At 39.4% G+C, this 13,180-nt stretch overlaps 1 protein-coding gene across 3 annotated transcripts in view; it reads right to left on the bottom strand.

The window, feature by feature from the left end:
* inpp4b (inositol polyphosphate-4-phosphatase type II B) overlaps positions 1-13,180 on the bottom strand; it is a 708,475-nt gene that overhangs the window by 145,105 nt on the left and 550,190 nt on the right. For all 3 annotated transcript variants that reach the window (XM_080194015.1, XM_080194035.1, XM_080194025.1), the window contains one exon: positions 2,000-2,108. In XM_080194015.1, the coding sequence (XP_080050141.1) occupies positions 2,000-2,108 (109 nt within the window). The remainder of the gene's footprint in view (positions 1-1,999; positions 2,109-13,180) is intronic.

Genomic DNA, 13,180 nt, shown 5'->3' with positions numbered 1-13,180 from the left:
CACGGATTACACGTTTCATGCTGGACTCAAAATAAGCTTTTAAAAGCTTCATCTGTAGATATATAGAATGCAAAATAAAAATAAGCATGTTTCATGAAGTATGCTATACGTAAAACACACCCAATTTTTGTGATATCCTTTATTTATTGTACAGGCCACGAATTAACTGCAGTCATTTCAGGAAGATTTATATCATAAGTATTTAGTGCAACATACTATTGTGGTAATCACCATCCCTAGTACTAGGCTCCTGGGGGAGTGTGAGCAACAGTCCAGAAGTATGATATGTTCCTCTTTCCCAACCATAAAGTTGTCAGCTCCAAAGGAAGAAATATAATTACAAAAATAACTACTTCCCCCTTCCAAAGTCAACCAGTGCCTTGTATCTGCTTACAGCAAGGGAGATAAGACAGCCTAGGCTACAGGTATTTTCAGGACTGTTGTGAGTGAAAGCACACAATGTACGATTTCACAATACATAGATGATTAAATTAAAATCATGCAATCGGCAATTTGAACTTTTGACAAACGTTACCAAGATAGATAGGTGGACACTAAAATATACAATGGTTCTGATTTTGCCATCAGCAGCAATGCAGGAGGGCTCATCACTGAACTAAAGGAAAGGTGTGTGCTTATAAGTTCTATTCATTTCTGTGGTTTCTTTTCCAACAGCAGTTTGAATCTAGCACCAAGTCAAGGTTAGTATTGTGATATGCAGCAGCCAATCACATTTAAATATTCACACGGCGCAAACCAGGAAATTAGAAGTACTTCATACTGCCTTTAGTTTACTTTTTAGATAGCAAAATAAATTTATCTTTAGCTTCTCTCATTCAATCATCATCATTTATTTTAAAAGCGTGATATTTTGTGTTATGGAAAATTGAAATTTCACAAATAAAAAATAAGATTTTCAGGATCAATGGGCGTAATCATGACGTCCTTACACCATTAAGAACCCAGTTTACACCTTATTCAACAGGGTTCTCAGAGGTTGTTACAACAGCACCAACAGGGTGATCAATGTAAGTTTTTGTCAATTCAGTTGATTGCCCATTGATTGCAGTTTGGCCTGGGACGTCTCAATAGCGCACCCTCTGGAGAAATGCAAAGTTGTTGACAGCAGCTTCTGAATCTCCATGTTACTCTGCACATGTACAGACTCCAGGGCTGGATTATTAATCACCTGGTTTTGGGTGGGGGGGCTGCATTACAAGACAAGGAGTTGGCATGTTTTACAATGTTGAGCTACAGATGGTGTGCCAGTGCCCAACCCCTTTAGCAGCCTTTGGACATGCTGGAATTTTCAAAGTTAGAACAGTGTCAGGAACATGTTTGGCTGGAACTGACTGCTCATTAAACTCCTTGAGGAGGTTGTTAACAGACCGGGGAAGAACAGAAGGCAAGTTTCAAATTGTAAATCACTGAACCCAAACAGTCTGGTGCACATTAATGCACAGCTGGGGATTTAATGCACAGCTGGGGATTCAATGCAGGGAACAATTTTTTAAATGGCAAAAAGTTTTTGGCACTAGGATTTGCCCTGGACTGGGTTCAATGCTTTTAAGTTGGCTGATTAGTGCACAGTGAGGCTGCTGACCCTTCAATATGCCTTGTTGCTCCCTTACAGGAGAGAGGACAAGTCCCATCAAGGCTGCTGCCTGAATTTGAAACTTGAGCTCCTGGCAAAGCTCAGCACCTCTGATTGGACACCGAGCTCCCCACATGGTGCATTTGCATTTGAAGATTGCATTGCATGAACAACACAGATGTGGCGTGAGGTGGGGACACAGAAATTATCCAGGTGTTGGATTCCCAACCCCAGATTTAAGGCCAAGCCCCAAATGGTGTAGTCAGTTTCACTACCCACTGGCATTACCACCTCAAAATCTGGACCAACTGGAAGTGAATAATAAATACAATAAATCAAACTGATCTGATTAATACAAAATACAAACAAATAATAATGATTGTAAGTGGTTAATCTTTCACTTACTTCCTCTTTTCTCCCTCAAATCTATACAGTTGCCTGCGAAGACCTCCATTTCGAAACCCCCGAATGTGCGCTGCAGGAGCTCCAATCGTAACAATATCATAAATGCCATCTAGTCAGGAGTAAACACAAGAAATAACTTGAACTTCTGGCAATCTTTCCTTTCAGTGCTTTAATTTACCCTGTTGAACTTTCAGACTGAATGCGGCAAAACTGGCCTTTAAGGATGGTGCAAATTGAATCACAAAATCCCTATGGTGCAGAAGGATGCCATTCAGCCCATTGAATCTACACCACCAACAATCCCACCTAGACCCTATCCACGTAACCCCATGTATTTACCCTGCTAGTCCCCCCAACGCCAAGGAGCAATTCACCATGGCCAATCAACCTAATCTGCACATCTTTGGACTGTGGCAGGAAACCAGAGTACTTGGAGGAAAACCACGTGGTCACAGGGAGAATGTGCAAGCTCCACACAGTCAGCCAAGGCTGGAATCGAATCTAGGTCCATGGCACTAATGAGGCAGCACTGCTGTAAATTGACAGTCCATTTTCCTTTTCTGTTGACTTATCAATTTTGCATTACTAGTGCAGGCCAACTTAAACCACCACAGGTCCAGGTGGCAATGCATTTCACACTCAAATGTGTACCTTTCACTTACTGTAACGAATAAAGCTTTGGTATACTAATTTATGTTTCTAGTGATGCTTGTAAATTATCGCGTAAGTGTTTTTCTTAAAACAAAGTTTGAGCTTTGAGGTAGATTTTCCTTCCTCAGAAATTGTTACCATCAGCTTCGAGTTTTTAGTGCCAGGAACACCGAACAGGAATTTAGGTGCTTGGACAGCAGAGTCCACTGGATTTTCTGAGTTCACTCACCTCTATGTCCAAATCAACAATATGCACAGCCAGCATTTTCAAGGTTCACATCAGGAGACTGCATTTGTAAAATCTACCTTTATCTTTATAAAGCTTTTAGACGTTTGGCACATCAGACCAACAGAACATTTCATACACTGATGTATCAGTCCTCTGAACCGATTCACTCAGTCAAATTAAAGTATTAAATTTTCTCAATTCAACAACATTCGGAAAAGCTCTAAAAAGAGCATCAATTTAATCCTTAACCTCCTGTGAATGGGCATGTTCAGTCAAATGTGATTAGGTTTTGTGGTCAACCAAGACAGGGGTTTTGATTGTCTGAGAATGGCTTCTGAAGCTGGTTTTCATCCAATTAATCTCAGTTTTAGTAAATTGGCCTTCATTTCAAAATTGGTGGTACGAGGATGGACAGAATGGATAACACAAGTACTTACAAATCAGTTTTTTTGAAGGCAAAAGCACAGAGAGATTAAGGGGGAAGAAGTTAAATAAAGCTCGCAAAGGGAATGAATGGCAAAGAGAAGACAGGCAATAAAAAGAATGGATAAACAAAATTCATTTGCTTAAACAGTAATTTTCCAAACAGCATTGCTTCTGTACAAATCATTTCATGTGCTTTCCTGAAGGAGTTTGCATGTACATTTTAAAAATATTTAAAATGCATAGGGATTTAGTGCAATTGTATTAAGTGTCTACACTAGAACTACATTAGTTAAGAAAATAAACCACAAAGTATTTTATTTCTATATAAATGGTTGTTTATTTTTGTAGCAATAGAGTTACTAATACAAAAGGAAAGCTACCCTTAAGATCTCAGTAGTTTCAATATTATAATAGTGGTTATTTCAACACCAGTTTGTGAATGGAGTAAGATTGAAAATCTTCTAAGTTTGCAATCCAATAATGGGTTCATTTGTAACTAGAACACAGTCATAAGCTAGAAAAGTAAAGTTGCTTCCTTTCATTTTTAAAAATTGTTCAACTGTTAATGGTTAAGTGCTTCATTTGTTAGAGGAATACATAAACTGTGTTATCTAATAAAGTTTGTTTCACTATAAAAGATCCCTACTTTGTCAGTTGAATCATTCCTGGAAAGAAACAGCCTATCTCCACAAAATAGAAAAATTGTCAGGGTCTAGTCTGGCTTCAGAATATACCTTGGTGTTCTGGTCCAGGACACTGACACAGCATGTATAATTTTATTTTTTTCATCCCTTTCAGCAAATGCATAGTATTGTATCAGCCTTTCAAAACCACAGCATAGTTTTTCTGTGGATCCACACTATGAGGATGTCCAAAACTGCACACAAATATGGCTTCACCAATGTCTTATACAGATTCACTTCACTCCGTTTATGTCCCTAAAAATAAAGCACAAGTATTCACACACCCTGCAAGACTCTATTTCACTGCTCCATTGTGGTACCATCTGGACTACATTTCATTTCTCCATGTCTTTTCTCATAGTATAACATTCACTGAGTTTAAGGCGAATTTGTCATGGATCTACCCAGTTCTGTAACTTGCCTTCGTCCTCCTCCATTCTTCTTCAAATTAATCACTGATTATTATAATATTGTTTAAGTACCCTGGTGCATAAGGCTTCCCAAGCCCCACAACGGCTCCTCATGAGAGTTTAAAGAAGAAAGCAAACAGAGTCAGTGTCCATTGGTTTAGGACAATGTCACTTCCACTAGAGTTCTGATATGGATCAACAATCCAATCACTTCTGAGCTCAAGCGTACGAATGACTTTTAGTTGCCCTATAAAGTAATCCCTTTGGCAAAAACTGATTATGCTGTTTACTACAGGCTATTCACAAGTCTTCTTGTCTTACTGCTGGAATGGTGACAGCAGAAACATATGGTCCAAGAAATACAGCAAATAAAGAAGCCTCAACTTTTCCACTGTCTCTGGCAGCAAGTAGTCTTCATCAATGCCAGATGTTTAAACAAAAAAGTCAACAACTGGTGAAGGAACTATCACATATTTTAAAATTACTCATGGAAGAAAAATTACATTGGAGTTCATAGATAGTTTCTTACAGCAGCACGTTCTGGAACCAAATGAAGGGAACCAGTTATATTAGACTTGGCATTGTGTAATGTGACAGCATTAATTAATGATATCAGAGTAAAGGCACTTCTAGGTCACAGTGATCATAATATGATTGAATTTTACATCCAGTTTGAAAGGAAGAAAAGCAGGTCTAAGACTAATATGTTCAACTTAAATAAGAACAACTATGTGGGCATGAAAGCTGAGCCAGCTGAATTGAACTGGAATATGAGGATAGATCAATAGAGAAACAATGGCAGACTTTCAATGGGATATTTCAGAATATACAGAATACGTACGTTACTACTATAAAGAAAAATTCTCAGATAAGGGGCAGACCCATCATCTCTGGTTCACTAAAGGAGTTAAAGTATTAAACTTCTGGAAAAGGCAAATAACTCTGCAAATGCAAGTGGGTTAGATGATTGGTCAGAACATAAAATATGACAGAGAATGTCAAAAAGTTTAATCAGGAAAATGAAATTAGAATATGACAGAAAGCTAGCTAAAATTTAAAAATTGATAGAGTTTCTGCAGGTATTTAACAAGGAAAGAAGCAAACTGAAAGAAGCAAACTCACTCTACAGAGTGAGGACGGGAGCTAAAATAGTAGATAAAAAGGAAATGTTGGATGAAATCAACAAATATTTTGCTTCTGTTTTCATAACAGAAGAAGATACAAAAACATTCCAGTAATAGCTGTAAATCAGGAAGTGGAAGGAAGAGACAAACACGGCGAAATTACAATCACTAGCAAACCAATGGAGCTGCAGGCTGACAAGTCTCTGGATCCAAAGGGTCTAGATAGGCTGGGCGAATGGGCCAGGAAATGGCAAATGGAATTTAATGTTGGCAAGTGTGAGGTGGTCCACTTTGGTAGGAAGAATGGTAGGAAGGACTATTACTTACGGGGCGAAAAACTGCAGCAGGCGACGGTGCAGAGGGACCTCGGGGTCCTTGTGCATGAGTCGCAAAAACCCAGCCTGCAGGTGCAGCAGGTGGTCAGGAAGGCAAATGGGATGCTGGCCTTCATAGCGAAGGGGATTGAATATAAAAGTAGGGAGGTCTTGCTGCAGCTGTATAGGGCATTGGTGAGGCCGCAGCTGGAGTACTGTGTGCAGTTTTGGGCGCCGCACCTGCGCAAAGATATTTTGGCCTTGGAGGGAGTGCAGAGGAGGTTTACTAGGCTGATACTGGAGTTGATGGGGTTGAGCTATGAGGAGAGGCTGAATAAACTAGGCTTGTACTCGTTGGAGTTTAGAAGAATGAGGGGAGATCTCATTGAGACGTATAAGATGATGAATGGGATGGATAGGATAGAGGTGGAGAGACTCTTCCCGCTCAAAAAAGACAGTAGGACTAGGGGGCACAGCCTCAAGATAAAGGGGGGGCGTTTTAGAACGGAGTTGAGGAAGAACTTCTTCACTCAAAGGGTGGTGAATCTCTGGAATTCTCTGCCCGTTGAAGTGGCGGAGGCTGCCTCGCTAGATATTTTCAAGAAGCGGGTTGATGGGTTTTTGATAAGAGAGTGGATTAAGGGTTATGGGGAGAGGGCCGGAAAGTGGAACTGAGCCACGACAGATCAGCCATGATCTTATTGAATGGCGGGGCAGGCTCGAAGGGCCAGATGGCCTACTCCTGCTCCTATTTCTTATGTTATGTTCAAATAGACTTCATCCTAGGATCTTAAAAGAAGTGGCTAATGAGGTAGTAAATGCATTGGCATTAATTTTACAAAATTCCCTGGATTCTGGTTCCATCAGATTGAAAAGTAGCAATATGGCTTCTCTATTCAAGAGGGGAGGAAGACTGAAAAAATGAAATTATAGACCAGTTAAACTTGACGTCTGTCATGGGGAAAGTACTAGAATTGAACATTAAGGAGGCTATAACTGGGCACCTGGAGAAACACATTAAGAAGTCTCTTGCAAGCCTGGGCTTGCAAAAATCTCACTTACTGTCCTGGCTGGAGACAATACACATCTCTTTAAACTGTGCTTAATCCTCTCTCCACTCACATTGTCTGTACCTTTAAGACTTGATTACCTTTAAAGCCTCGCATTCCAACCATTATTTTGTAAATTGAGTGTGTGTCTTTATATGCCCTGTTTGTGAACAGAACTCCCACTTACCTGATGAAGGGGCAGCTTTCCAACAGCTTGTGGCTTGTGCTACCAAATAAACCTGTTGGACTTTAACCTGGTGTTGTGAGACTTCTTACTGTGTTTACCCAATCCAATGGCAGCTTCTCCACACTTGGAGAAACTCAAGGTAATCAGAAAGAGTCAGCATGGTTATAAGAAAGAGAAATCATGTTTAAACAATGGTTCTTTGAAGGAATAACAGACACTGTGGATAAAGGAAACCTGTACTTGGGTTTCCAGAAGACAAAGATTATTGCAGAAAATAAAAGTTCATGGTGTGGAGGGCAACATATTAACATGATAGAAGATTGGTTCGCTGGCAGAGAGCAGAGTATGCATAAATGTTTTTTTTCCCCAATTGGCAGGATGTGTCAAGTGGAATCCTGCAGGAGTCTCTGCTGAGGCCTCAATGTTTTACAATTTATACCAATGACTTAGATGAAGGGAGGAAAGGCATGATAACTAAATTTGCAAAAGGCACCAAGATAGATAGGGAAGTATGCTGTGAGGAGGACATATTGAGGTTGCAGATGGATATAGACTGAGTGAGTGAGTGGGCAGGCAGGCAAAAATCTGGCAAATTGTGTATAATATAGGAAATGAAGTTTTCCACTTTGGCAAGAAGAATAAAAAGGCAGAATATTACTTCAATGGAGAACGGCTGCAGAATTCTGAGATGCAGAGGGATTGAGGTGTTCTCATGCAAAGTTAGTATGCTGGTACAGCAAGGAACTACACAGGCTATTTATTCCCCTTTATTTAAGAAAGGATGTAAATACATTAGGAGGTGGCTCAGTGGAGGTTTGCCAGACCCTGGAATGATTGGATTGTCTTCTGAGGAAAGGTTGGACAGATTGTGCTTGTTTCATGAGACTTTAGAAGAGCGGGAGGTAATTCGATTTAAGTATGTAATATCCTGAAATGGTCTTAGCAAGGTAGACGTGGAAAGGTTGCTTTCCTCTTGAGGACAAGTCCAGAACTGGACAGCACTGTTTGAAAATTAGGGGTCGCCCTTTTAGGAGGGAGATGAGGAGAATTTTTTCCCTCTCAGAGCGTTATGCAACATTGGAACGTTGTCTCAAAAGGCAGTGGAGGCAAGGTCACTGAATATTTTTAAGATGGAGGTAGATAAATTCTTGCCAGGCAGGGAAAAATCAAAGGTTATTGAGGGTAGGTGGGAATGTGGAATTCAAAATACCAATAAATCAGCCTTGATCTTATAGAATGATGGAGCAGGCTTGAGGGGCTGAAGGGCCTACTTCTGCTCCTCTTTTATATGTTTGTAGCAAGGGATCTGTAGGATAAATCACCCATTGAAGCAGGAATCACATTCTAGGCAAAATATGCAGATGACAATTAATTGGAGCAACAAGATGAATGTGCCGCATTATGGTGATATTAACATTCTCTGCCAAAGTGCCAATGTCAATTATGCAATTAGTTATCAGATTTATCTGTGGCAAGTGGCATCTAAATGCCTCAAACCAACTGGATGTAAATTAGAGTCAGGATATGTAAGCCAACAAGCTTGACGACAAAAGGAGAACAGAACAGTGATATACAAGTGAAGCATTCTGCTTATGTTTCCTTCCCAGCTCTGCTGCACATTATTTAATCAAATCTTAGACAAAAATGTAAGTGTCAGTGAACTTCTAACCAGGAATGTGAATGTGTTTGATTTCACACATTAGTTTTGGAGACAATTTCAATAAAACAGAGGTATTTCTCTTGCAGATATGTGCTGAAATCATAAGTATGGTAATATACACAAGGCAGTTCCACCATCCTCTAAGCAGCTCTGACAAAGGGTCATCCTGACTCAAAACATTAGCCCTACTCTCTCTCCACAGATGCTAAGATTTTACAGCATTTTCTGTTTCTGTTTTGGATTTCAGCATTTGTAGTATTTTGCCTTTATCAAACTTTAATTCTAGCCTCTTAAACAATCCCAATCCCAATTTTAAGCCATCAACAGTTGGAGATCCTACCTTCAGCTGCCTCATCCTGAGCTGTGAATTCCATACTTACATTTCTCCATCTTTAAGAAGCTCCTTGAAATCTAATGCTCTGACCAAAATTTTGTTCATCTGCCTATATCATTCTTTAATCTGACTTGATCTCAAATTTTATTTGATAATGCTTTATGAAGCACATTCTATGTCATTACATTAAAGATGCTGTACAAAGACAAGTTGTAGTAAAGGTTAGGTATATTGGTTGTCCAGTCTGAGATTTTTTGGCAACTCTTTCCCTACTGTAATTATTCACGTTCTTGAACACATCTCAGAGACAAGTCTGAGAGGTAACAAAAAGAAGGTAAAGATTGCTTACGCCTATTCTGAGGTAAAACAGATAGCCACTTAAAGCCAATCAAATAAACCGAGTGACAAATTAATGGGGGAAGCCCCTTAAATGGATCCTGCGTGAAACAAAAAAAAACTTATCACAAATGAAGGTTAAAATATTAAATCAAAATGTAATTAAGGGACCAGTAAATGCAGTCTGCGCATTCTCCTCATGACTGTGCAGGTTTCCACTGGGTGCTCTAGTCTCTTCCCACATTCCAAAAGGCATGCTGGTTAGGTGGATTGGCCATGCTAAATTGCCCTCTTAGTGTCCCAAGATATGTACATTAGGGGGATTAGCAGAGTAAAAACTTTTACAAAACTCTTAGTACTTCTGCAGTGATTAATTCGGAGGACACACCTTTAGATAATTTGTGAGAATCTACATTGAGGGAGAATTTAGCATGGCCAATGTACCCAAAACAGGCACCGGAATATGGTGACTAAGGGATTTCCACAGTAACTTTATTACAATTTTAATGCAACACTTGTGACACTAATAAATAAGCCAATAAATTGATAAGGCATCCAAGTCCTTGCAGTATTCACTAGGCATTGGTGGCCTTGGCAGTGGTGATAGACACCATATGAATCTCTTTCAGTACAATTAACAGGTACTGTCAGATTGAAGGATACAAATGCACACATGGGAGCTGTGACCCTGCTCTTTCTTTGCCAGAGAAATGGTGTATTCAGCAAGAGGAATGAGACAGTGCTAGGAATAGCCACACATAGGAGGCCTCAATGAATTGCTTACTCATGTTCCACTACAGTTTTCGAATGAAGCTAGGTGAGTACACTTTGTACAATTCGACCAGATAGAATTCAGTCCCCATTTTAAAGTTATAGTTCTGTCATTATTCTGATGGAATACATTGGTTTTACATCAGTTGTAATTAAATAACAAAGTTTCGATGAACTTGGGAAGCAACGATTAGTTGGTGGGAGGCAAGAGATTCTGATTTACAGGCTGAGAAGCTGGGGCACTGGCCTCAGGTAATTAGTGTGGCAAGTTTATATAGGCAGCCTTCATTATAAATGGGAGCACGGAAATTTAGACTGGAAGTGCACACAGAACTAACATTTTTAACATACCACACGCATACACACACTTGCAGACATGCAAACAGAGCGATCAAATATGAAAACATTGCAGCAGAAAAGTAATTTAAAAAGTTCAGAAGAGACAGAGAGGTCCAGTCTCAAGTTATACATACACAAAGCATCAATGTTGCGTGCAGAGTTCTGTGGGTGCTGGTAATCTAGAAAATGTTGGCAGTGAATATCTTAGTTGCAGTAGAACAGCTGTTAAGGTTTCTGCCCCAGGCAGAGGGAGCTCTAACGCTGTAGACAGTATTCAATTTATAATCATTTTAAGAATTCTGAAGTTATAAATTATTTTATATTTGCATTTTAATTTGAGGGATGGAAAATGCAGCAAATCAAACAGCCTGTCAAAGCAACTTCTAAAAAAATTATTTAACCGCTTTGCTTGTTTTGTGATAGATGAAGGTTGCACACTAATTTTTTTTAAATAGCAATTTGATCAGTTGATTCCTGATTATTAATGATTACTTACGTATTTGAGAAAATCAGCATGGTTAGTTGATCAGATAGCCGCTTATGAAGCTAATCAGGAAAATATTTTTGCACTATCAGTAATAATTTGGACACACTCTAGACTTTAAAATTAGATACGTGCTTGGAGAAAGAAATAAGGAGGGATCTTGAAGACGATTTTCAGTAACTGCTACACATTTAACTTTTTTGATTGCTTTGACTTTGCTTTGCCAAATCTTTTGATGCTGGAGCAGCGTTGTTGATAAGAACTTATGACATGTCAAGCTTAATGTCGTGTGCTAGTTTATACTCAAACCCTTTGGGAAAACTCCGACAGGATTGCTTTGCCATATCTCGTAAGAGTCATGATTGCACTTTTTTTTAAAATGGATGTCAATCTGTGGGAAATCTCAATGTAAATATACTGTGATTAATATTGTCAGGAGTCGTGTTAAGCCATCTATTTCAAAAAGATGCAGAGTTGGCCTACAGCCAGTCTAATTTTTCCTCAACAATTGTCAAGAAATGCTAAACAGATAGAAGGCCAATTACACATCATGATTTGTAGTGTGGATGCATCCATGTAGTCAAGGAGCCTAGACATTGGACTTAAGAAATAGCCAGCAGGTAAAATAGATAAGGTAGACTGAAAATACCTTCTTTAGCTTGTAAACTACCTCTGATTTGACTGAGTGTGTTCAAAATATTCTTATTCTCATAACATTAGAGTACAGAATTTCTGCAGCTCAATTTTAGAGCACATGATGAATTTGGTGATTGCGACAATTAAGTTGAAATAAACTTATAAGATAGATCAGTCTTTCACTGTTTTGAATACCATCTGTCTGCAAGAGTACTATTTTAAGGGTTGGTCAGCACATCAGTGTCTCATGGAAATGATATTATTCACACACGAACCCTGAAATTAAGTTTTGTCACTCTATCCCTTTATGGGAAATTACAGTCCAGGAGCCATGTCTTCACTTCACATGTTTTCAATGGCTGTGTGTGTAGTGTTATGGCACAGAGAGAGGCCATTCAGCCCATCTGCTCAAAAACAAGGGAAAAAGAAACTAGCCACTCATTTTAATTCCATTTTCTAGCACCTGGCCTGTAACCTTGCAAGTTACAGAATTTTCAGATGCAGGTCCAGGTACCTTTTTCAGTGAGCTACCAACTTAAGCAATGAATTCCAAATGCCCCCAACCATCTAGGTGAAAAAATACTTTTTCTCACGTTCTCTCAAATCCTTCTATCAATCGCCTTAAATCTGTTGCCCCCTGGTAATCGACACCTCAGCAAAGGAAAACAGGTCTTTCCTGTCTACCCTATCTAGGCCCCTCATGTTTTTCCTAACTGAACAATGATCAAGAGTGCAAGAACTGAGTGATGTTTCTTGTTGTGCTATTCCACAGGCACTTAAAAAAAAATTCTAGTAGCCCAGCTGCCAAACATGATCAATCAACTCAGCACCAAACAAAGATACAACCTGGAATCTTGCCTTGTCTTTATACCTCAACAAATTAATGGATAGACGCGCTGAGGCTCGGAACAGCTACCCATTAATTTCTATTGAAATCTAACATTAATAACTGCAATGCTACATATTTAGATGGATATTTTGGCAAGTGAAAATGTGGGAGCAGTTGCACTAGTGAAGCCTTTACTTGGACCAGTCTGTGTTGGCAGCAATTCATCTCACGAATCCCCGACGTGTCATAAGAACATAAGAAATAGGAGCAGGAGTAGGACATCTAGCCCTGAATTGTTCCCTTGGACTTTCAAAATAAAGCATTCTGTAATTGAAAAAAGTCACTTTTTTAAAAAAAACCAGAAGCCATTGATGACCTCCAGGTGAAACAAAGGTGATGCAGTCTATTATAGTTATAATAATGTGAGTGAATTTCATTCAAGTGTGCCATTTTATAGTTCACACACACAATGCTGAAAGAGCAAAGAATTAACCTTGCTCACACCTTTGCAAATCCTAATCTATTACTTAATAGCCTAAGAACATCTCATTCAGTCATTAAATGTTGGAGTCCAGTGGAAATGTCCAAGCATTTTTTGAGAGATGTTTTATTATGTTGAATAGGTGACCTTGACCCACATCCCTTACTGGGGTGTGTTTTCAGCACACAGATTGGGGCTGGGGGGGGGGGGGGCGGGAGCGGAGAGTGTGGTGTGTGTG

This window comes from Carcharhinus amblyrhynchos, chromosome 1, assembly GCF_965287045.1.
Source record: "Carcharhinus amblyrhynchos chromosome 1, sCarAmb.v2.hapA, whole genome shotgun sequence".
NCBI lineage: Eukaryota > Metazoa > Chordata > Chondrichthyes > Carcharhiniformes > Carcharhinidae > Carcharhinus > Carcharhinus amblyrhynchos.
Note: the sequence above shows the minus strand (reverse complement) of the source record. Positions and strands in the feature narration are given on the sequence as shown.